The sequence below is a fragment of the Manacus vitellinus genome, unplaced genomic scaffold, assembly GCF_001715985.3.
Source record: "Manacus vitellinus isolate BGI_N305 unplaced genomic scaffold, ASM171598v3 scaffold_28_pilon, whole genome shotgun sequence".
NCBI lineage: Eukaryota > Metazoa > Chordata > Aves > Passeriformes > Pipridae > Manacus > Manacus vitellinus.
The window spans coordinates 2867512-2894039 of record NW_021940122.1 but is presented as its reverse complement, the minus strand read 5'-3'; the positions used below and the strand labels follow the sequence as shown (position 1 = coordinate 2894039).

The 26528-nt window shown below is 40.0% G+C and overlaps 2 protein-coding genes across 3 annotated transcripts in view; one reads left to right on the top strand and one right to left on the bottom strand.

The window, feature by feature from the left end:
* CMSS1 (cms1 ribosomal small subunit homolog) overlaps nt 1–19310 on the bottom strand; it is a 32667-nt gene extending 13357 nt beyond the window's left edge. The window contains exons 1-3 of the mRNA XM_018074612.2: nt 19173–19310; nt 7539–7639; nt 2823–2894 (exon numbers count right to left, since the gene is read on the bottom strand). Coding sequence (XP_017930101.1) covers nt 2823–2894; nt 7539–7639; nt 19173–19191 — 192 coding nt within the window. The 5' untranslated portion in view covers nt 19192–19310. The remainder of the gene's footprint in view (nt 1–2822; nt 2895–7538; nt 7640–19172) is intronic.
* Nucleotides 19311–19457: 147 nt separating this feature from the next.
* FILIP1L (filamin A interacting protein 1 like) overlaps nt 19458–26528 on the top strand; it is a 198390-nt gene continuing 191319 nt past the window's right edge. For both annotated transcript variants that reach the window (XR_003915878.1, XM_029960683.1), the window contains exon 1: nt 19458–19661. The gene's annotated coding sequence lies outside the window, so the exon portion shown is untranslated. The remainder of the gene's footprint in view (nt 19662–26528) is intronic.

Genomic DNA, 26528 nt, shown 5'->3' with positions numbered 1-26528 from the left:
TGGAAAAACACCTTATAATGGGAAAAGATTCCCTTTGTCTTTAGTGGGAATGTAGATACTTGAGATACTTTGATGAGATGGTCTGGGAGCCTGTACATGAAAAGTCTTGTGAACTCACCTGAAATGTCAGTGTAACAAAAATATAATTGAAAGCTGGTTTTTTGAGTTTTGCTATTACTACATTTAAGTATCGGTTTGAATTATTTTTTTTAGAATTTATTTAGTTTACTATTCTTAAAGTGTAACAACAGGAATCAGGTGACTATATAAGATTTGGTCATATTTTGATTAAAATAGAGTAACTATCTATCTGTTTTGTAAGGACTTATTAGCTTTACTCACAGAATACCATGCCAGGCTGATGAAAATGATTTAAAAGCTAACAAAAAACCCAGAAGTCAAGCAGAAAGAGTTCATCAGCTACTTTGTTATTCCAAATTGTATAATTTTTAAATCAAGCTAATAATTTGTAGAACCTGGATATGAGTTCATAATGATTGTGTTTTACACCTTAGGAATGTTAGCAAATAACAGGTCCTGAATTATCACTAAAGTGAAAGTGTTGCTGTATCTTCTCCCATAGTTAAATGGATCATGGGGGTAGAATAGCCCAAGGTTCCTGTTATCTGAATGATCAGTCAGCATGTAAGAAAACAGCAAAGTTTCAAGGACAGAGGCAACCTGGAGAGAATGACAAGAATGTGAAGCCTCTCTTGTTCTTGCTGAGATGTGATTAATTTTTGAAAGGCCAGTTCAAGGTTTCTCAGCTGTGTAAGCAAAACTGAACTTGCCATCATGAGGACATGTGGCAGCATAAGCCTAGACGTGAAAAGGAGCAGAAGAGTGTGGGTAGGATGGAGTAATAGGGTATGTATTTGTGAGGCAAACTGAGACTTCACAGAGATGTGCTGGACCTGGAAAAATTTGTGGCAGCTTTGGAGGGATGGTGGGTACCTTCAGTTTGGCAGGCTAAGGTCTGGGGCAGCAAAGATCAATGGACATTTTGAAGAGAGCTATGGCAGGAACTTTAACATAGGGGACAGACCTTCTGTGATCCCTCTTTCCCTCATTCCATCTCAGCACCCACTCACTCCTCTTTTCCATTCCCTACCACTCTGTCTCTCCTTCTTTCCCAACACACTCCAAATGCTCCCATAACGGCAGCATAAGGGGCAGAAGGCTTAACAGGGAAGGTCCATATGGGGGTAGCTGAAGCAGCAAAAGCAAAATAAGCAGCTGCCTCTTCCAGCCATCTGCCACTTTGGCCATTGCTTTCACCTCTGCTAAAAGCCACCTGTGTGTTTGCAAGACCCCAAGTGAACCTTTGACGGTGGGACAAATGGAGATGAAGTGCTTATGCCTTCCTCTCAGTCTACCTTTGTCCTGGTGCAAAGCCCCCTGCAGTCCCTGGAAGACTTTCCAGAGGATGTCTGGCTGTTCAGCAGGTTTCTGCAGTGCTTGAATCTGTAGCATTCCTTCCCAAGATTCACCTTCCTTTATCACTGTTGTATTTTTCTGCCATGCAACAGCGGTCTTCCCAAAGAATGACCAGAGGCCATCTGCAGCACAGACAGCCTCTGTGGGAGGCCCACAACCAAACCTCTTTGCTGTTCCTCCTATCAACCATAAATGCTTTTCTCCATCCCCTGTCCCACAGCCTGCCTCTTAAGTGACCCACATTTGTGAACCTCTTGCAGGCAGTAAGATAGAACTATCAGGCTCATTTTACTTGGACCATTACATCATTCATTGGGCCACCTGGCTCCTTCAGGAAACTTATGACCCTCTGGAGGTGAGAAGCCTGATACTAATGAGAAATTCTGCAAGAGCAAGAGCAAGGACACCTGAGCAAACTCTCTTTCTTCAAGAAGAGCTGTGGGGAAATGTTCCTTATGCAGATAGTTCTATTATTTTTCTTCCAATTCATTCCAGATGCTTAAAAGCATCTTCCTTATTTTTGGAGAATTTTGTTTGGAACCCATAGATCAACCTAATAAATGTTTCCTAGTGGGATGTTTTGACTGGCTGTCTATGTCAACTTAGTGGCCTGGCCCCACTGAAACCAAAGGTGTAACTAAGTGCCTGTTGTTTGCCTGAGAATGGGGTCTCTTTGTTCAGTCAGTTCGCCAGCTTCTGCCATGGGATGCCCTTGCTCCAGCAGCAGTGCAATAAGTACCACAGTCACTTCTGCCAGAGCCGCATTTAAAACAAAATCCCACTCTTCCCTCTTCCCATTCTCTAGATGATTTAGAGGCCTGACATAACATAAAAAGGCCACCTCTCAGCCTTGTGAGGGAGCCAACTATTTACAGTCTGTCCTAAAAGACAATTAACTTGCCTGGTGCCATATAATCACCATTTAGGCTGCAGAGTGTGCTGGATGTCGTGGGTGAGGATGGAGCATGGCCAGAGGGACAATACAGAGTATCTATTTATATACTTATGTTATGAGGAGAAGAGCGAACAAGGGCAGCTTTTGGCTCAAAGGACATAACAGCAGCTGGAATGGGGTCAGATTCTACAGCAACTGAAATTTCACCTTCCTTTGACACAGTCACACTTTTCCCAGTGTGCCAATCCTTGCAAGTGGGGTGCAGGCATGCACAACCCTTGAGTGGAGTGTAGACACAATGCCAAGGTTTAGGTTGGGAATAGGTATTTTTGAGTGAGGTCTAAAAATTAGGAATTTCTATTCTCCTCTAAAAGAAGATGCAACATTATGACCATATTACTTCTCATCATTATGGGGTTGTCTCAATTATGAATCTTGTAGTACATACACCCACTGCCCAGTCCCCAAACACACTCTAGGACATTCATACCTTCTTTCTCCTCTTTGCCTTTACAGTGGTCTCTTGTTTTTCTTCAGGCTGACTTAGAAAACACTCTGTAGGCTGCAAAGCACATTAAAAAAAAAAAAGTAAGAAAAAAAAGTCACCAAAGGGAGGTAAGAGGGGATACAGAAACCCTAATGTTGGCTTAGGGGAAAACAAAGAAAACCAAACTTCTCCACCTGTAGAAGGGATCAAATTCTTACAGTTACATGTATAGGAAGTAATTTTGGAATTGAGATCGCTGTTGTAACCAAGAGGGGAGTAAGAGAACAGAAAGTTGAAATATTCAAGGTATAGTTGTAATTCCATAAAGTGGTAAAAAGCAGGTTTTTGATACTTTGGAAAAAAACAGCATGAAGAAAACATGAACAAAACCTATCACAAACTTTATATTTTTAAGCTCTATTATTGTGTGTGATAGTTTTTCTAAACTTTGCCAGTAGTGTTCTAAAATAGCTGGGTCTAAGGTGAGCATCCAGATGGCAAAAGACAGCATAGAACTGGGCGAGATTAATTGAAAACAATCATGCTCTGGATTTCCTTTTACACTTGTAATGTAAAATTTAGGAAAACGTGTTTCAAATTTGTCCTACCCCAGTCTTGCTTTGTCTCCTCATAGCAGGCAGGGTCAGATGCACACAAGAAAAATACATGCTGCATTTCAGAATAGTTCAACACATGCTGCTATCACTAACCCTCTTTTGTGCCTGAGTAAACAGGTTGAATTGGTCCATTTGTACCAGAGTCACTGTTCACATGATCCAGGGATAGGATTTGTCCTCATCCACCTAAAATTGTCCAAAATAGAGGAAACAAAGCACAGGCTTTCCTTGTTTTGAGCACAGCAATTCTCTTTTGCCTTCTTGGGGACTTTCACTTCATGGAAATGCAAATTAATCTACACAGAGGGGCTTTAAAGCTTAATAAGTGACTTGATGAAGAGTAATGGGAAAATAGGCTGAGAGGCAGGAAAAAGCTCCCTGATATTAGGATGCATTTGGTTGGAAAAATCTGCTCTTGTGAGAAAATGTAGAGAAGACTCATCACACAGAGCATTAAAAAGCTTAGGAACAGCAAATCCAGTGCTATTCCCAGGGGAAAGCCTGAAAGAAAAGTATCAGCAGCATAGGGAGCCTAGCTGAAAGCCAGAGAAGACGTTCATTTGTTCCCTTGTTAAAGGGCTGCTTCAAGCAGGCCAAGAGGGCCAGAGTATTTGGGCCTTTCTGGGCCCTCTTTAACAGGAGGACACTTCACAACAACTGGTATTGCATGACCCTACCCAGCACATTTGTGCCTTCCAAGCCCACTCTCATATCCTTATCAGAAGCATGTTTTGAAGACTAATTGTTCATATTATGTCTACTGTACCCTTTTTCTCCTAACTCCCCTAAGTTAGCTATAAAAAGAGGTAACCACCATGCTCAACACAAACGAATGTCCTATTGCTTGCTCCTGCTTTCTGTGCCATGAGGCAACCAGACTCATTGCACTTGCAAAGGCTGTAGTATTGTACAGGAATGACCCTGCAGATGCTTGAGGAATGAAATGAAACTTCAGAACTACCAGAGAAGATTTGGCTGGGGACTGACTACAGCCAGCAAAATACTCTACAATCAGGGCTGGAATGTAGCACAGCCCAGATCAATACCCAGGAGAAGGTGGGATAGGGACCATATCTTGCCCCAACAACAGAGATCTGTCACTGTGATCTTCTCAGGAATAAACAGATGTTATCTTCACCAGAAATCAAGGGAATGACTGCAAGAAGAAATTCATTTCAACTAACAAACTTGTTCCAGGGTTAACATAAGCGTTTTTGGTTTATTTTTGGTTTGTTTCTATTTTAAAAATCTCTGTCCTGACTCTGATTCAAGTGCTTTTAAAACACCATCATATGTTTCTTCATTCCTATCCCTACCATTAGCATTCCCAGACATTGAGACTGAAACAGAGCTACCCTTTCCTCTACCCTTACGCATCCCAGCTGTCCATAGATACTCAAAGACCACTTGCCAGGTGTTTTAATAATAAATTCTATTTTCAACATCATATTTTATGCAGAGAACAAGTCCTTGGATTGATTTAGTCAAGGGATACTAACAATCAACCAAAAAATCAGAAAAAGGAGTCAACCTGAATCTCTGTCCTCCAGCTAAGTGTGATGGTTCCCTATCCTAGTAGTGCTACCACTCTTCCAGCATATTGAAAAATGTCATACATTCACTCTGGGCCCATTTGTCCCTTCACACACATTGTGACCTGATGTATGTAACTCTGCAAAGCACTCCCAGTTAGTATCTGCATGAGAAAAGAATGAAACCTGCAACAGAACTGAAAAATTTTCTCTACAAGAAAATCTTCTCACTGCTAACCCTTCATTCAGATGTTTAAAAGTATCACCAAATACCATGGTTTCTTTTTTGAAGGCAGTATGTAACCCTTCCTTTCAACAGCAACAGAAGCACACAGTAGACAATACAAGTACAAAGCAGGCTTGTAGTCAAAGCCTTGCTTCCTTAGAGAAGCATGTTAAGATTCAAAATTACCTCCTTTACACTGAACATATATATTTAGACATAGTATATTATTAGCCCAGCAATAATAACAACTCCTCTTTATTCAGACATTAAAAATCATGCCATAAGAAAAACATAAACTTCATGGTTGTAAATGGCTGTAAACTTACACATCTTTGATGATCTGCAGTTTAAAGTATTTCAGCATCTGATTTAGACTGAACTTCTGACCCTTATCCAAATGTTCACTGCCTACCTACTCACGAAATAGTTCTCTGCATGCCACCCTTAAGAAAAGGTCATTTGCATACTTTTCTTATGCAAGACACAGAGCAGACAACCAACTGCTTTTTGACATGGCTCCCTTGTGCTCTGTGTTTTTATGCTATTTTTACATGGAAATTCTTAAAATGCAGAAAACAGGAAATTTGTGCCGAGACCACTGATTTATGAACTAAAATGTCATAAATTCCTTGTTTGTTAATCCCAGACAGAACATAAAATATTTCCTGTATTATGTTTCTAACATATTTTTTTCTTTACATGTTGCCAGAGGTACTGGAAATTCAAATGTAGAGTGAAAACATTCTTGCACGCGTGTGAAAGTTTACATTCTAAGTCAGACCTATACTCTTTCTTTTGGAGCTTGAAACAAAGTAAACACATCAATGTGTCATTCAGAGTGGAGACAAATTATTCATTTCACTGTAAGCCTGAGGACAGTCTGCAGACTAGGAACATAAATGTTCATAATCCTATTTGGTTGTCTCGTGACTGGCTTTAAGGTTCCAAGTCCACTGTAGAACAGCTTCCAGCCTGTGAATAAGGCATGGATGAGTAAAATGGGTTTTGTTATACACACCAGAACTACAAAACTACTAGCTTTTCAAAAATACCTCTGATTTTGCAAGTGTTTTGCTCTAAAGGACACATCCATGACTTTGAGCTGCCATAAAGCATTTCCCTCTTGTAGTTTCATGTCTAAACATCAAATTACCTGATTCCAAAATGCAGACTGATATTCTTTATATGACAGAAAGAGCTGTGGCAGGTGTTCTGCTACAGCTGAGCAGTCTCAGGACACCTTGGCAAGTACCTTGTGTTGGCTACTCCTTTCTAATGTTCTTATAAAAAGAGTCAAGCAACTTCCCCAAACAAAGTGTCTTAACTTACTTCTAAATGCTTAAGTGAAAATAATGTTGATGAAACTGGCTCCATAAGAATTGTCACCAAGCTGAAGTCCTCAGCATTTGATCCCCTGGTAGAGCATGTACAAAGTCAATACAGCTTTCTCCTGTATTGCTTGGTTCTCTTCCCTAATCAAAACGTTGAACTAGTTCAGATATTTGGATCACTTCACCTTTGGTCTCCTTGGAAAGACACCCAAAAGCATTGTAATTGCTACCATGTTGTTTACACTTCTCTGTTACAAAAAAAGAACACCCCTGCAAATGGTTTTCACTTGGGCAATTGCCTAGGCATTACGTAGTCAATTTACTACTGACCTAGAGGTCAAAATTAATATCTATAACCTCAAGGAGAGATAGCTTCCAATGCAATTTTAGCTCTCTGACAGCCACTCAGTTGATTCTCCCATATGGTGTCAGGAAGGCAGAACAGATTTACCTTCAAACAAGAAACTTCTTAAAGTCATCTGACCTCTAGATGATTTTTTTTCTCGATGCTGCCTCTCCTTCAGCATACTCCATGTAATGCTGAACAACACAGTTCCTACTGTGATTAAATGAAGCTTTTAGCAGTGCAAGGGTAAGAAAACATCAATCCGTGTAGGACCCGAATTCTTCTTCACTTGAATCTTGCACAGGGGACATGCTTGGGCAGAGAAGTTGTACAGTATATAAATATAGCTTTCTAGACTTTGTGTGTGCAGGGAAAAGGAAAAAATTATAGGGTAGGACACTCGGTAGCACTATCCAGGCTTTTATCACTAGACAGACACTTTGTTGCCTGGCAACCTCAACTCACACAAAACAAGAGTGAAGTTATTATTGAAATGTACTTGAATGTGATCGCATCTAAACAAGGCAAAATAATTTTAAAAAATCTTATTACATGAACAGGTCAGATAAAGAGTGAAGAGAACTGTCCCTTTACTGAACAACAGGAGGGTTCTGTTTCTCTGTGCATTACTATCTTTGTGCTCTAAACAATCACTAAATTTACAAACCTGCTTTCTTTTCTTTTTCACAGCAGGTTTGGAATCTGAATCTTGATGTGTTGCTGTCTTGTTATCACTTGCTTTCTCAACAGCTTCATCATCTGAAGGATCTAATGAAGAAAAAAAGAAGAGGTTTTTTTACTGCTTTTCAAACCCATATATCTTTGCATTCAAAAAACCGGAAAAAATCCTCATCTGAAAGGTTGTCACAATAATGCAATCTCAAAATTGGCAATAAGCACAGCTGTAGTGATTCTTTTATTCTTTCCAGAACACTTAAGGCCCAAGCTTCTCCTCGTCTTCACAGTATTACATCTGGCAGGCAATATATTTCTTTTCTTTCTGGAATGCTGCCCAGTGGGTGCCAGCTGCAGGATCACAGGTGGAAATACCTGACCTTTCCAAAATCTCCGCTGAATTAAGCCAAGCAGTGAACAATGAAAAAATGTTTCTGATATACTACATCTTAACTCACATGACATCTCTCCTCACTATTTCAGAACAAGTAAAACATAGTCTTGGATCTGTAGTGCTGCATTCACCACATATAATTACAGACCTATCTTTTTAAACCCCAAAACAAGCATTAACACTGGTGTTGAAGACTAATGGCAATATGATCCACGGGATCACTGTAAAAATACATTTCACTTGCTAAGTTTGATGACACTTTTAAAATAAGTCATCTTTTCCTACCAAAACAAGTCTTGCAGGTGAAGGAAAAAAAATAAAAATCCAACCAAGCACATACAAAAACGCACAAAACCCCCACCCTAAGTTGCCAAATGTCTTACTGACACCAATTAAAGAGGAAAAATCACAAGATTACTATAATGTCCTACTGTATAAAAAAATGTGCACACGTTTCCTGCTAGTACACTTTGTGTGTCTCTTACTTCACTAATAATTAGACAAAGGCACCATTCCCAAAGTTTAAGCAGTACATTCACAAGACTAAAACAGGCTTATGTTTTGAAAGAAAGATATTTAAAATCAGAAGTCTTTACTCATTCTCTGCTTCATCTCTTTTATCTACAGAAAGACTCTGGGGAAAAAATATATGTACAGCAACAGCTACTTCTAATACCGTTATACTAGTGCTTGAGATGTATTGAAACACAGACATTTCTGCTGGGGACTGAATTACTTCCTTGATCATTGCCAGAAGCATTATTGTCCATCAAACTGAATTAATTCGACTTCTGTATCTGGAATATTTCTGCCCAACAGGTACTTAGTCATTATTGCAACCTCCTGTATTCCAAAGTCGTAAAGTGACAGCTTCAAGATGGGTACAAACTGAAAGAGGGCAAATTTGGGCTAGATATTAGGAAGAAATTCTTTACTGTGAGGGTGGTGAGATACTGGAACAGATTGCTCATTGTGGATGCCCCAACCCTGGCAGTGTTCAAGTCGGAAAAAGCCTCATGCAACCTGTTCTAGTGGGAGGTGCTGTAGACTAGGGGGCATTTAGACTAGATGATCTTTAAGGTCCCTTCCAACCCTTAACATTCTATGATTCTATGATTCTGTTGCAAAGTTGAAAGATAACAAGTAAAGAAAATCATTGAATGTTTTAGCAGGTTGGATGCTGTTTGTCGTGAAATCTTGCAAACCTTACTTTGCAAATCTTACTTGCAAAATCTTATTGGCAAACCACAAGAGCTTTAGAAACAGAACAGCAACTGAGAATTTTTTTTCTGTTCAATACAACTAAGAGACTCCTAAGTGAAGGGGTTAGATAAACATGTTAATGAACTTAATTAAGACCAAATGCTATGGAAGAAATGACAGCATTTGTTTGCATCTCAACATAGGATGAAGACATATTCTGAAATCTTAAACAGGAATTCACCAAGAAAAGTCCTCACTTTCCAGATCTAGAGCAAATGCAGAAATGTGTACCATGGGAAGACTGCAGCTCAGCTGCCTATTTGCCTCATCCTCTTTGCAGGCACAGCCATCAAATTGGCAGCTGAATAAAAGAACTGTGGCCACACAAGTGCCTGAGCCCATGTGGATATATATGTCTAGCCCTGTACAGCCAACATGTGGCAGTAGGTGAACTGGGGAAGAGAGAAAGCTGAAGGTTTGTGAGGTTAAATATCTTTCTGTTCTCCTGAGAATGTCCAAGCGCTCCTACACACAGCAAGAGCTCCTTCCCTGGCCTATTCCTCTCCAAAATCACTGACCACTTATATTCTCCAGTCACTTTGGAATCTCAGATGTAATACTTCATTAGAAGAAGCCGGGAAAATCACATCATTCAGCTTATTCCAGAAAGTTTAAATGGTATCTTGGTAACTCAGTGTTACCACTAGGCATTACCATCAGTTTGTTTACCTCTGTATCACACTTCCACTGGCACATTTATTGTGCTATATTTTGGTAGGGCAGCTTCTGTGTTTAAGGGCCCATCACTGACTTCTGCCTTATTTGCCCTGACTCCAGAGACACTGGAGGGATGACCAGCTTTAACACACACCAGCTCCATGCTTCTGGAGTCCTGGACACACTACATCAAAGCAGGCTGTGGAGATATTATATAAATGAAGTACATAAAAGAAATCAGAATCACCTCTTCATCCCTCTTGCTCACTGTGCTTGAACTCCAAATACCCATTCCAGAGTATATCCGTGAATGTCTCACTGAATTGAATTGCTGTGCAAGCTCTTTCCAATGTTTCACATTGGAAATAAATGAGAATTCCATGAAATAGATTCAGGGGAAGCTGCCTGTGATCTGCAAGCATTCCTTCTTAAATCCCACTTGGCATGCTCTGAAAGGCAAACAGGAGTCGCCTAAGAGGTTTTAAATAACCTCCTCTCTTTCTCACAACTAAAAGACACACTGCTAGCAATAGCAATCTAAAACTGGACAAATGGTTTCCATGCTCTGAAATAGCCTGACAAACAATGTACCACCTGTTCACTGCCCATCTGAGTTTTGGACAGTACTTCATGATGCAACGTCCTCTGCTTTCAGCAAGAAGTGAGAGAAGAGGGTATAGACTAAGGCTTAATATAAAAAATCAGTGAAAACAGTTCTAATTTGAGCATCTTTCTGCAGTATCTGAGTATCTTTATTTCAAACAACAGGAGAACTTTTTATCTGTTCCAGAAACAACCACCCACATCCCAGGAAAGAGAGAGAAGCTAGATTCAAGCTGTGATTTTTTGTGACACCGTGTCAGCTCCCATGACGACAGGAGCATTTTGTTGAGTGCCTCAAAGTACCACAGGCCAGACTCTGCCAACCATACTCACATTAAACAGTGCACCTTTCTCTGCAAATAGTTACCTTGATGTCAGTGAGGTTATTCACAAAACAAATCATAACTTGATGCAAATAAATGCTGAAGCTCACAGATCACAAACATGTCTGTGACAGACCAGCACTGTTTGCTCTGCTTTGAGATGTCGAGCTTCCCAGGAGACTCCTCTCTGCTAAAACAGGAGAAAGCACAAACCCTTCCTTAAGAATAAACTGGCACAAATGCAGAAGCAAATTGATTAGTACAACACTGACTTTCATCTCGCTTGAGGTGCAAATGAGCAGGCAGGCAGGCACTGACAGAGTGCACTGCTTGAAGGGCTGGTGTTGTTCAGTCCATCAATCCTCTGCATTTGCTTTCCTGCAGTGGATGGACCTTGCGCAACCACAAGGTCATCAAAGACATCAGAACCATGACATAATGCTCTAGATACAGAAAAACAAATGGGAATTCCACAACTCTTCATGTGCTTTGCTTTGATATTACATCAGTGGCATGGCACATACTGACAGGCTTCCCAGTCATTAAGTGTTTATATTTGATTTTATTTTGAACCATGCAAAAATGGAAGAAGCCATTTCTAATTAACACACACAGAGAGGAATAAGACTTCCTTATTTATGATATTGATCACTGTTTAAAATTATTGAGTGCAATGGTTTCTAACTTCTTTGCATTAATATATGTATATATGTCTAAGTACATCAATATGTATACTAATTATACACATATACATACCTATATTAATACATACACATCTGTATGTTTATATACATTCACATAAAAAAGTACACAGATATTTAGATAATTAAACAGATTCCCATTAATAATCACCTTTATTAACTAATATATTCACAAAGAATACATATTTGCTTGGTTATTTAGACTAGTATTTTTAAAGGCAGACAAGACCTTAATGACATAGGATGTAATGGCATGTGCTTTGATGTGAATCCAATTTTATTCATATAAGATAGCAAGTACATATAAATTTGCATTCGCTAGGCTGATTCGACATTACTGAGACTTCTGACCTTCACATGGCACTTTTCTACTCTGGAGTTATTAACAAAGGAGTCATAGTGACTACAACATAAATTAATTTCTGTAAGAACTAAGGGTGACTGATAAATGAAGCTCTTCTAGGCAGAACACCTCCAAAGGCCCCAAAATAAATAAAAAGTTTCACCTGAAAACAGTCTTTAAATTCTTAGAAAAATGCAACTTGTGGTTCAAGTAGCCTATGACTGAAATACAGGTAAAGGCAGCTCACAGAAATTATGGCAGGGATGGGAAGCTCATTACAGGAAGAGAATATGAAGGGAACAAATGGAGTTTTTTGAGAGAGAAGGGGAGGTGAGGTCCTTAGAACTGCTTATAATGTAGGAACAACAAATATACAATTAAAAAGAAACCTTGGAAGAGAAAAATATTATTTTGCATATATACCCAAAGATAAATGAAGGAATGGTTTCCACTAAGTGGGGGTTTGTTTGTTTTTTTTTTTTTTTAATCTGGAAGCGAAGCAAGATCAGGCACCTGCTTGGTATCCAGAAGGCCCCCAGTGACACAGGACAAGTTCATTTCTTACCATTAAATTAATCTCTGACAAAATTTGGAGTGAACCTGTTTTACATGCCCATGAGTGAGAATCCCTCAATTTTTATGTATCTGGAATTGCCCACAATCAGAGACACACTCTGGGTCAGAAGAATCTCTGGATCTGAACAGAAATTCCTGCTTTCTCTCTTATGCTCCCATCATGGCTACATATCAGTACCAGACTAGAATTACATGAAAACAGAGTTTGTACAAAATTTATTATTGATCTGCCCCCGCTTTTCCCCCTCCCAATTTCCATCCTCCTCTGACTGTTCCAAATTTGCCTCATATCTGAAACCAGATTTTAAATAAAGCCTGTGTTTTCTGATTTTTAACAAAAAGCCTTGTAGTACTGCGGAAACAGGTTTTGATTTCTTATGCTCTCTTTCCAGTTTCAGATATTCTTTCCAGTTCACATATATACTTTCAGAAAGGTACGTGCTTGTTGTTACTCTGTAAGCAGACACAGTTCACTCAATTTGGGTGTGCTCTGATGTCTTAATTTCAGGCTGCTTTGCACGCAATATTTTTATTTATTGGTTGACTAAACAGACTGATCTGTGTTCAGCAACGTGTGGGAAAAATACTTCTCAGGGCTCTCCACTTTAAATTCCACTTTAAATATATTTGATGCTGATTAAAAGCCCAAATGTGTTGAGTCTTTTCTTAATTGCCATTTTTCTTTGGGAGGAGGGAGGAGAGGGGCAGAGATGAGATCAGAGAAAAAAAAAAATTGAAGTCTGAGACTTTTTTTATTATTTTCATAGTTTTGCTATTAAAAACTGGCCTAAATCTTCAGTGAATCAGATTAAACAATTTTAACGTCAATGCGCTACTTAGAATTTTTCTCATGGCATCTCTCCTGCACGTCCCACCAGGTACACGCCGTGCAAGGACAATTAATGTTCTGTAAAAGGTAACAGCTGTCAGCAAAATTGGTTCCCAAGTCCCTGTTCATCCTTGCTCAGCTGAGAGACCTCCTATTGCCAGCAGAGTTGTGCTGATCACAGTAACTAAGCTAAAGGTGGTGATGGCAGTATTTTAACATATCCCTACGGTATCACTCCTCAAGGCAGGATAACCTGAAGCTCAGGCATGTCCTGCCACCAGGACCAAACAACAGACGAGGTCTTTTAAATGAAACAGGCCTAGCTGGTGGGCTGGTTAACTAAGAAGAAAGGATTAAAATTTTAAATATTTTAAAGCACTCCAAACTCAACCACTTCCCTGACAAAAGGGAACGGTTCTGCACCGCAGTGGGAGAAGGAGGTATGGAAGTGGGTGGTTCACAGCAGAAATAGGTAAGCAGCAGCTCAAACTGCCTCCTGGACAAATCCCAAATTACTCAGCTGTGTGCCACCAGCACAGCTAACCCCAAAAGGAGGATCTCTTTCATGTCTACCAGGACAATCCTTTCCAAGTTCCCTCCCCATAGGCAATGGACAGCTTTGAATTTTCCTGTTGAGAAGCCAAATAATAGCTCAGATACCCTGGAGCCCATGGTGCAAAGCCAACCGGCCAAGCAATAGTTATGAAGCTCTTCTGGGATTTCCAGACCAGCCACATGGAATGGCTAAGAATGCAAATTTTATTATTAATATGGTTCTTCAGACCACTTGCTGGCTATATACCATGACAGTATTTTACAAATTGCTAGTAAATGAGATAAATATGTCAGACACAAAAGTGTCTGTCCTTGGGGAAGATCATCACATAACCATTGCATCAAAAATAGCTACAACAGTGTCAGTACCCTTTTCATTTTTCAAATTGCTCTGACTAAATTAGAAAGGGTCCCCTGGCATCCCCAGAAAAATAAATAATTCTCCCCATCACAGGCATGCATCACGTGCAGTGGCATAACTGAGACATCCAGATGACATATTACAGAAAAGAAAAAAACAACCAAAACATCTTACCTCCTTGAACAAGGATTAGCTAAATCATTTAAAACAGTATAGCAAAACATGATTTAGTCTTAGGAATCAGTATAAGAACACATACAAGAAATGAAAAATTAATATTTAGTTGCATCAAAAGATATAATATTACAGCTCAGTGCAAATCTTTGATGCAAGTTTTGCATTTTAGCTTGCAAACCAGTGTAATGAACCAAATGAAGTGCCTTCATTCATAGCATCTGAAAATATGTGGGTATTTTGACCATTTGGAACTAAAGAGGGAATGCTGTGAATGAACTGGTATCTGTTACTGCTACTAGGAAGCAAGAAGCTGGGCATAAAGCTCTGTTGCAGGTTATTACCAGTTAGTTCCCTTTCCTTTTTCAACTTTATCAGCCTACTGCAACAGAGAACAGAGTTGTCTCTCTGTCCGGGCTGAGATAATCTCCACGGTAATTAAAAGTGGTGCCACTCTCCATCATCCCAAATCATCCACAGTCCCCTACAGCCTTGGCACTGTTTTGCCTTTCTACCTCTAAGAACAAAGGACTCCTTCTGCAAAACAGACCCGTTCCAGCACAAGAGTAAGTTTTCATATCTGTGAGGATGCCTTGAACTGCAGACTTTACCTGCCAAGGTATGTGAAAAAAGGTATTTTAAAGTGCACTTGTGAGGCACATCTGAAGGACACACAATAAGCAACTGAGCAGAAACAGATACAGTTCTATCAAAGAATCAAAAGTGCTTCAACTTTGTCCCATTAGGTAACATTCAGATGGTACAAGCTTCTTCACACTCCATCCAGCCTAAGCCTGTGCCAAGCCAGAATTTCCTGTTAATAGTCTATAGAAATTCCCTGAAATAATTTCTAAGTATTTACAATATCTTGTACTACAAAGGCAAACACAATATTCTTCTAAAAATGCAAACTTCTTCCTAGGGCAGTTCAAAAGGCACATCTACTACAAACTATTCTTTTTGCCTGATAAATCTGGTGACAGGATAGTCAGTTTAGGTTCTTCTTCCTTACACTGAAGGGCAATTTAAATTAAAATCACTGCACACTCAAGCAAAAAGAACTGGCCTTAATGGAATAATATCAAGTTAATTTTTACTATGCTCGGATATGATAAAATTTTTTTATCTCACAGACTTAACTATCTGCGATGCAAAGGATCTCCCACAACACATTTATAACAACTACCCCTTTTTTTTTTACATTTTCCTTTTAATATTCAAAATAGGTACTTCTAAACTAAGTTTTGACATGACTTGCTGACTGGGAACGAACTAAAAGACAAAATAAAAGAGCATATGAGAAAATAAGATCAGAGGAAATTCTCTGTTGTACACATGTAAGCACAAAAGAATAAACTTTATATGATCGAGGTTAGGTCCAGCTTTTGGTATAGCAACAACCTAGCCCTGTTCATAATTTGACTTTTCCATTTTGCCTGTAAGACAGAAACATGGTAGAAAAATCACAAAACATGACTGATCAGAGGAAAAAGTAGCAGGCCACTTCTAATAAAAGTAACTTTTTCACCTGCAAGGGAAGGATTGAATTTGACATCCTGTTGCTGCCTCACACAATGAATACCAGCATCACCAAGGTAAGCAGTGAGAACTCAACATCCATTTAGTCACTGTAGTTTTAAAACCCATAGTAGGCAAACACAAAGATCTGACATGTTAGGAATATGACAGGCCCTTTTACTGTTTGGCATCCAATTTAATTTCTTCATTATGGGCTTGCCAAACGAGCAACTAGAGACTAAAGACACAAAAATACTTCAGCACAGGGTGCCAATCAGTTCTGTTGTTTGCTCTAATACCCTTTGCCAATGTTGTCATGAGTGAAGGCTGAGATGACATCCACAAATCGCTTCAGTCTACTCTTTTTCTTTTGTTCTCTCAGAAACTATCCTTTATGCTGAAACTTCCCACGACCTCCTTATATCTCCAAATTAAGTTTAAAAGCATATTTCTAAAGAGACGGAGAAGTGGAAGACTGTTCAGTTTGTTTGTAAGTAGCATGGGGGTTTGGGTGTTTACAAATCTACCGGATGAACATTATAAATGTTAACCTTGCAAAACCAGCTTCTTTTCTTGATAAATGCCAGGCATTACATACCATATAGTCAGTTCAGAAACCACTCAAAAGGATGCCAGCAATACGGTGCAACAGTTTATGCTCGTAACAGAGCACTACCCAACTCTGAAAAACAGAGGAAGAGGGCAAGCCAGGATATGGCTGAGCATATTGGAAACTGGCAGAGACATTATGGTTCACAATCTCACCTTGTAAATACTCTGTGGGATCTTTAAACAACTACAAGTGTCTAGGAATTTGGGGTTAATCAAGAGAAAAACCAGTTGACAAATACAAGTTACAGAATACATGATTGTATTGAGGGAGAATCCCACAAGTGTGGCTTGAAAAAGTCTCAACCCCAACAGAGCCATCTGAGGGAGCAAACAGACTGGGCTCTGCAAAAGCCAGACCCAAATTACTCCAGAGAAAATGCTACCAAAGAAAGCTGGGCAGGTAAAGAGAAAAACTGACTATGAAGAAGCAGAAAGACCATCCACCATCACACAGAAAACACAAGTTAAGAGCCCAGGAAAAGCTAGGCACAAACTAGGGCCTGACTCTTTACTACATTTCCTTTTTCGTGGTGAGGACAGGAAAATTATGCAAAAGTCACCCTAAAAAAACCTTGAGTGTATACAGCTGTCAAACAAAACACTTTTTCATCCATCTTAACAACACATACAACCACTCTAGGAGTCTTTCCCCCTTCTTTCAGGATGTTTGCATCACTGGCATTGGTCAAGCACCATTTCCAGCCCTGTACACACAAACAGCATCGTTCTAGACAAGCCTCTCCAAAGATTAACACTCCCTGCCCAAAGCCAACCAGCGTATTACTTGTATGAGCAAGAAATCACCCCTTTTCCACAATACTCACACGGCAGAAGTGCATGTCACAGTTCCTGACAAAGTATGACTATTCCTGTGCTTTAGGACCCAGCAAGCACTGCGATTCCTTCTTTTTCTAAGAACTACAGATCTATCATGTATGGAAGCTGCTCCAGCTGTTTGCTGCACAGGGTGAAAAGCTAGTGAAAAAGAGAGTGAAAAGTATACCACTCATGCTGGGAAGAAGTATATATTTCCTCCCTAATCCTCATCTCTTTCATGGTCTGAACGAAGGGATCTGTGGTGATTTCAATATCCCAGCCTTAGAGGGAGGGCAGAAGCAGCAGTGGCACTGTGCAGCTGGAGTTGGTAGGGTTGGTCTGGATCTCATGAGAGCACCACCCTGGAGCACAGACAGCACAGTGCTATCAGTATGTAATAATGTTGGTGACCCATAAATTTAGAATTTCACTACTTATCCAGTGCCAATATATTACTCAATATACATCTATCTGGAGGTGGACTCATTAATTTTTCAAGTTCTCCCTTCAAAATCAAACACTAGCATCCTTCATTTGTTATAATTTTCACTTCTAAGAACATTTATTCTTGTTAATGGGGAAGAAAGAGGTAAACTGGGAGGAAAGAGGAACTTGGATAAATCCATAAAATCACTTAATGGGTGGGCTGTAGCCTAGGTCTGATATGAGCAAGTTTTAGCCAGGAATGTAGCCCAGATGTGATGTCTCCTGTAATACTGCCAAGGATTCATATTTTTTACTATTCTCTATACTGGGAAGCAGCTGTGGCTCACAGCTGTAGTTCTTGCTGTGAGGGTAACACAGAGAGCTGGCTGATCCTGTGGACTTCAAATCTATAGATCACGATAAAATTACACAGTGGAACATGCCAAAAATAGTAGGCTGCAATTAAAAAAGATACATAGCACACTTCACAAAAACTTAACAGCACAAATTATTGTTCATAGATACACATTGCTACTTTACTGACTACTGGTACCATTCCCGCCTTTTTGGCTCATGGATATTTTGCAGACATTTTGCATCTACAGTATGCAGTTATCACAGTCCTGATGTTCTCTCAGTCAGGTTTTCTCAGAATACTGAAAATTGTATGCATGCATACAATGTAGCATGCACTCAGATATATGTTACCACCAAAAAATATATCCCACTGAAGAACAATACTGCAAATAATCTTTCATCCCAACTCTCTTACCCATCTTTACATAGAACATGAGAGTTGACATTTTGAGCTGCTCCAATTTCTGCAGCTTTTTTTATTTAGAAGCCTTCATATGACATAGCAGTATCAGGTCCCCGTTTGACAGAGTATCGGGTTAACTCATATCAAGTTAAACTCTCCTTCAGGTTAAGAACAAAATACCCTGACATGTTGCTACATAGAGTTAGAGTGGCAAATTCCCTGGATTATAAAACATCTGTTGAAAACCAGTTCCCCATCTAAGGCACAAAGGTTATGCTTCTGTGCCTCTTATTCTTTTGCTTCCTCCTCTGCATATACTACACATTGCTGTGCAGTTTGGTCTCTGATACTGCAGATGCCCTTTCAGGCTATCCTAGCATCTCACATTTATACAGTGCTAGAATATGCATTTGTGGATTTAACTCACTTTTACAGAAAGTCTTGCTTATTATAAGAGCAAGTGAAAGGAAGGATAATTGTTAGAAGCTTTTAGGGAAATACTGTACACTGATACATTAAGGTTTTTGAGAGGAAGAAAGGCATCAGGTTTGTCATCTATGTCAGTGCTCTCTATTTAAAACTAACAAATTACAATGCAATCTATCATCTGTACAGGCCTTTTGTGAACTGACATGCAGCTCAGTTGCCTAAATGAAGAAATAAAGCACATTATGAGTCAATCAGTTCTAACTACCATGAAAATAAGAGCTCATACCTACATTCATTTGCTGCATGCAGATGGTCGATTGCTTTTCTGTCCTTCTATGCTGCAGTCCTGTTCCCTCAGATCCTCTCTACTAAGAAAAGGGACATACTCGGAGGTCAGTTTTCCAACAAGGTCATCTGCCTTCAGAGTATGAAGAGAATTGCACAGAAAGTGGGTTGGGCTATATTTAGAGTTTGGTCCAACTCCGTGCCAAGGTCCCCCCCGCTGTCTCTCTCTTGCAGCACCGTCTCAGGTTTATTCTTGCAGATTCTCAGCCCACAGAACACATGAGGAGAGGAAAGTCCCTCTGAGCTACTGCTGGGTTGAGGTTTTTTGCAATTTGCTAAAAACAAGTGGATCAGCAGTTCAGATGAGAACTCCTTAAATCCCTAACTCTTCTAGTATTTATTTTCCTTTATTTAAGTGGATTTTCCCTTTTCACTTGAATAAGGAGAGGAAACTGCCTGGGATAGAGCAAAAAGACTCTCCTGAGCTAAGGTAAGGTTGCTTCATTTTTGTACTGTCATTGTAATTATAGAGCAATTGATGATGACTTGGATCAGATATGCTTTTTCTGCTAGACCAGTTCTGCATGTCAGCATTAAGGGTATTTTTGGATAATTAAATTCTTCATTTCAAAATATCAGTTTTCATTATCTTTGTCTATAGGAAAATGGTAAAATAAAAGGATATCACAGCATGTGCAATAGAATATACATTATCTGATTTTACCTGTTTAAATTAATGTAAAAAGCACACAGCCATGCCAATAGACTGTATCATTCAAAAAATAAGAGAAAATCAAATGTGTGACTATATGCACAATGATTACATATACAGGCATGCATTTAGATGTGCTGAGTGATGTTTTACCCATGTTATTTTGTACAACATGAGCAAGCAGGGCATCAGGTCTGCAATACAGGGCTTGCTGCAAAGAGCACACATATAAGTAAAAAATTATAATTAATAAATAAACACATGCTCAAATCCCTTTATAGTTCTAAAGAAGTTGCTCAGCTCCGCAGTACATGCAGTGTTACAGATCATACTGGTCTCCTTTCCACTGAATGTTATACATTGGTTCAGCACTGCTTCTCCTTTTAAAAATACATATAGCTCAACAGTTTTCCTCAGCACCATTTTAAACTGTTGTGATTCATAAGGGAGAAAAGACCTGGACAGAGCACATCACGGCATACCTGTCTGTAAGAAGATCCTAACACACTTCAGGTCACATGGACATCATGATACTGTGGTGTGGACTCCAACATGAGACTATTATCATGTAAAGACAGTCTGGAGCCATGGATTTAGCACTGGCACACACACACACAGACTTTCTAATGCAACATGACCATAGCAAACACACAGGAACAGCAACCTGAAAAAATTTGGTAGAAAGGTCCACTTGATCCAAAAGTCCAAACATTAATGTGACAGCACCAAAAAGTTCTTCACAACAGAATCACTACATAAAAGTCTTAGCAGAAGCAACTAAAGAAAGGCAGATGGATTCTGGATTAAAAGTAAGCAAAGGGCAAGAGCGGTCACCAAGTCACAGGGAGTTCAGCTAAGCCATGACAACTGGATGAATTCCTGTATTTATTTCAGGTTATCTTTACTTAATGTAGCTATTGGTTAAACAATGCCATGCAACAGGTTGTAAAAGCAAAAGATTACAAGTTGGCAAAAGTCTTACCTGCTAAAGGAACTTCTATTTTGGTTATCTCCAACTCTGTATAAGACCATCTCATCATCCTTTGCTTCTGATTTTGCTTAGTAATTTATGCTTGGAGTCTTAAGTTTGTTTGAAGGATGTCATAAACACCATGCATTTCACACATAATATCTTCCTAGCAGCCCTTAGACTCTTTAACAAATGATAATTATGGCAGCATGCTATTGAGCCAACTTGGGCTGTGTGGCATGTGATAATTCAGATTCGTCCAGAAGGTTCGTATTGCAAGAACTTGAAGATGATGCTGTTATAGAAGGGTTACTGAAGTACTGTAAATGCATTCATCAAATTCATCAGCAAGTAAAAGGCTTCAGAGCATAAAAGCACCAGTGCAGTTTAAGATTGGCAACAATCTTTTATAAACAGTTGTTACACACTGAAAAGAGGAAAAATATATCTTTATAAATTTTTAAATGTTCAGGTTTTGCCTAAAGTTATTGCTTAATGAATCAATCTACTTTTTGTGACACTTTGTGGTATCTATTCTCCATTTGCATGTGGGAAAATATTATTCCCCTATCAATGTTAAAGACATCAGGGGTGTAGAGTTGGCTTTAAAAAAAGGCAGTACGAATGTGACTGAGCTTATTAACACAGCATTCACAAAGACCCCCTGGCAGATGGACAGGAGCACTGCTGCATCACAGTGGCAGACGGGGACTGGCTTGTTTTGAAGGGAGGGTCATCACACCTTCCCCAGAGGATCTGAGCCTAAAATGTGTCCATCACCCAAACTGGTAGGAGGTTTGTTGACATGGAGATGAGAGAATGACAGCATTGGAAAATGACAGCATCACTTCGATGACAAATACGAGCATGGCGTTGCCAGAAGAAGCTAGAAAGAAGTACATCTGTGTTAATAGGCCTCATCATACTCTAATGTAAACAAACTTCAATCTGCTTCTAACCTCTTTCTGGTTGGGGCTGATCCTACTTGGTAGGATCCTCCTCTTCCTATTCTCTCCTCTCCGTTATAAAATTCCAGTGCCATGAGCTAGCTTCATCTTGCTAAGGTGTGATATCCAATGGAGATCGTAGCAGAAATCACCATGGAAGGGAAAAAATAAAATAAAATATAAAGGAAGAAATTATGGGTTTTTTTCCTAGTGTAAAAAAGACTGACACCCTTCATTTCTATTAGGGGGGTTGATGGGGCTGAAACCCCTTTTCCTCAGTTGTGGCAGAGGGCATGGCCATATATATTGAATGACATGTCCAAGGCTGTGGAGGAGGAGGAAGAGAAGGCTTGGCTGATGATGTGTGCTGCCAGCTGGCCAGGCAAAGCTCCAAGGGGACATTCACAAACTCCTTGCTTTGGCACTGTCCCCCTCAGCTGACAGGTGTAAGCAGGACCACAGCCAGATGGCTAAATCCAAACAGCGCCATGAGGATAAGTCCCATGAGCAGTCAGATCCCTACTACTACTCACTGTATTTATGTTCTGGCTTGGAGCTTTCTTCTGGTGCAACCAAACAACAAACAATGCTGGGATTTTCCTCCCTCCCTGCCAAACTGAACTGACAGAAACAAGCTGGGATTTTGAGGGGAGTCAAAGCATATCTCAGCTCATACTGAACAAGTACCTTTAGCAAGAGGCCCTGTCAGATGCTACAGTATTATTGGTATGTGGCTCTGGTATCAACTAGCAGGACTCAAGACTCACTCCACTCACCACCATCTGGTGCTACAGCCAACATCCAGGCAGGGACACCCAAAAAGGGATTGGAAGACCGTGAGAAGGGTAAAGGTGGCACCTAGAGTGTCAGTCTGTGAGTACTTGGGTACAGTTCTGTGTGTATACCTGCATGAGAGGGGAACACGGTATTCAGTATGAAAAAGGGCTGCTACAACTGCTGAAGGAGCTCTACCTCAACACCTGGACTGAAATTTTCTTTCCAAACCCTTAGCGACTATTGCCATGACTTCTGAATATACTTTCCAGGAAGAACGTAGGATGATATGACAATACATGCTGTATAGATACTTATAGATGCAGAAAAAGCACAAAGTTATAGTTAAGCAAACAGTTAATGAAATAGTTATAGTCATTCTGCTAAGCAGTGGTTTCCTCTGAGACTTACTGGTAACAAGGACAGGGAAGAAAATCAAAGTCCATACTCACAAGCAGCCACACAGCCCCAAGCTTTGTCTGACCTGCTTTCACAAATTCATCTCTCAAATATAGGAAGGAAAAAACCCAACAATGTAATTTTTCCATAGGATGCTGTCTGTGCACCAGTGGTAGTGATATCTTGTTGCAGAAAACAGTCTGCTCTGAGGTGAGGAATAGTCTCATTGCCAGCATTTTCTTTCAGCAGGATACACTGTTGGGACTAACAGAAACATCTCCAATGCTGGTTTTCAGATTCTGCATTACAAAATATTAGCTTTGACGGTAGCAGATTGACTCTTGTCTACTCAAAGCACAATGAGGTTTCATGCTCACCTAAGCATAATAAGGTACAGGATAAGGAATCTACCAGAACACCTACTGGCCTGGTACTCTACTGGCCTGCAGTACCACACTGCTTTGCAGTTGAAACTGCCAGCTCCAAACTCATGAAAACTGCAGGCAAACCACTGTTGGCTACATTCCGTGCCCTCCTTCTCACCCAGACATCTTTGTGGTCCCACTCAGTACAACCCTGTGGGTCTCAGTCCTGCTTTAGTGATTGTGCAGGATTGGCACACAACCCATTCATTTGAGACAAGGTGTGTGGGGCACAGTCCCTGCACAGAAACAGGAACCTGGGGTCTTCTCAGAGCAGAAGAAGGGAAAGCAGAAGGAGCAGCCCCACCTGACATTCGACACTGACCATCAGTGTAACTGAGGACAGCAGATGCAGCTGCCTTCCCTGGTCACATCTGTGTCTCTCACCTGCAGTCATACAATGCACATACATATGTACACAGCTGTGTACAGACAAATTACAAAGTTGCAGCATGGAGAGATCTATTCATTATCCCTTAACACCAAAACATAACTATTTTATGCTAAAATGAAGCATCTCCTTTGAAAAATGCACTCATTTTATATGGACTTTCACTAGACGAGACGGAGAGCAACTATGATGGCTTTGCCTAAAAATGATGATGTGAATAAAATTAAACAACTGAAAGCAGTTTACCTGGAATGTTATAAAACAGTGTGCAGGGCAATGAAACAGCATGTATACACCCAGTGCAGTGGTCATTACCTATACTTGAAAATATTCCTTCAAAAGTATTTAAAAATGGAGGATGTACAGCTGGCCACCTGCACACATTGTTCCTCTCATTTTCACAGAGCTGTTCCCAGCTCCAGGCTCAGTGACAGCTCCAGAAATAAGCTGAAAACAGAGTGCTCCAGTGGGGACATGTTTCTTACAGCAGTAATGGAGGTACACAGCATGCTCAGAGGGACCTCTGCTCCCTCAGGAGAGCTCAGCAGGAGCTGGGAGCCTGGGAAAGAACCAGCACAGCAATGGTTGTGCTTTGCTGAAGCAGTTTCTCTACAAAGGGTGTATGTGTGGCTTTCTGCTGCTCGGTGACATCTGCCAAGGAAAGGGATTATATGCAAGGCTAGACTGTATCCGTACATTTCAAATGAGGATGAACAGGGTTAACTTTTAAACTATTTCCAATGAAACTCTCACCTATACAATGCAGCGTTAAGTCATGCAGGAAGAAACACTTAAAACTGGGATTATACAAAACTAACACACATTTCATATCTTACATTTGCCCAAATTCTTTCAATTGCAGCAAATTCATAGTGACCACTACTGATGCAAAAATGCCACAAGAAGTAATCCTACAGCACTGAATTCTTCTGTCTCAGACATCAGAGAGTGAAAGAACATATGCACAGCTGCAATACTGTAAATTACAATTTCACGTAAAATGAATCACAGTCCTGTTAAAAGAAATCCTTGGAGGTGAACTTTTCCACTTTTCACTCATAACCAGCTTTTTAGTATACTAATCTGATCTGGAGGCATTCACTTGAGCAGGTGTCCAATCTCTAGCATGCAAGTAACATTAAAAAAAAAAAAATCACCATTTTCAACGCAGTTGTATTTAGCACAGTACTCACGCAATTTTCTTAACCACTAATAATATTACAGATGAATATAAGAGTGAAGGATAAAAAGAAAGTAAAAGAATCTCCAAATGAATGTCAAATGTTTGAGATGCTCTCCCTAAAGAGACTATTTAAAAAGCACATGCAAAGTATACTGAAGAATAAGGATTTTACATCATCTTCTCAGTACAAGAGAAAAGCAAAGGGTTGAGATGAGGCATCAGGACTCACGTGTTCGAGCACATACTGTTGCTCTGTGGTTTATCTCACACAGCCAAGCCAATGGGCTGCACATTCCCCGCTGAAGGTACCCCCACTGACCAGCACTGACCCACACAGGGGGTGAGATCACTCAGGCTGTGATGGAGTTTCTCGATACGGACAAGTAGACACCAAGAGGTTGAAATTGTATGACCTCTCAACTCTTTTGCAACTTGAGACTCTTGAAGGGGGAAAACCAGAGTCTTTGTTCCCTTGCGCCAGCTTTCATCTGACCTCCAGCTGTCTGAGGTGGACAACATGTAGTCTAATCATAGGTTTATTGAGTCTTCCCAGAGATTGGCTCCTTACATGGGCAAAGGACCTCACAAATCTCTTTCAGAGCACAGATATTCCTCCATTTTAGACTGCCCTATCATAAATGTGCAAGGCAGGTTTCCCATCAAATTTGCTCCTTTGCCACTGAAACAAAAGGAAGAAGGCTAGGCTTCATCAAACAATGCAGGGTATGGAGGGATCACTAGAGAAGGCACAGCTAGACTCCTCCCTACTGTCCTTTTCTGTGACACGTCACTTAAACAGAGCTGCTAATATTAAAGACATTTTTATTAATAAAAGTGCAAAGCTATGATATGTACTAAGCAGTTAATATTATACTTTACCATGGTTGATGATGTACTATATATGAGTTGATATGCTGTGTTTCCTTTGTGTGCATGCCCACTGCACGTGGTCAGAGGAGGGAATCCTAGAGGATTTATTTAGGTGGAAGTCAGGTGCACATATATGCTTTGTTATACTAAAGAGCTTGGGAGTACACATTTCTACATCTGATAGGGACTGCTTAGCCTTTAGCAAATTACTAGCACTTCCTGCATCTCAGTTCATCTTACTGCAAAAAAAAAAAAAAAAAAAAAAAAGCAGAGCTATCCCTTAATGGGGTGTTTTGGAACCTAAATAACATATGTAAAGTGCTATGGGATTCTGGAAGAAACCGCTGTAGTAGAATATAATAGTTGTTTATTATATTCTGACAAGAAAGGACATGAAATTCCTTTCTTGAAACCTTGAAAAAGCATCAGCGTTTTTAAAATTATTTTTGAGAATCCAAACCAGTTGCATTCAGACCATTAAGATGAAGAGCAAACCTGGGGCTTGCTCTGCCAGAGAGTTACAACTCAGTAGGGTCCCTTTTAATTCTGAGTTACAATTCTCCGGGTCCCAGTATTGACAGTCACAGTCAAAGGCTTCTTTGTCATGTCTTTGCTATTCAGCAGCTTCTGGGAGAGTGCCTTGACATGACACAAGCGAACGATAAGGATTAGCCTTATCCAAAGAATTT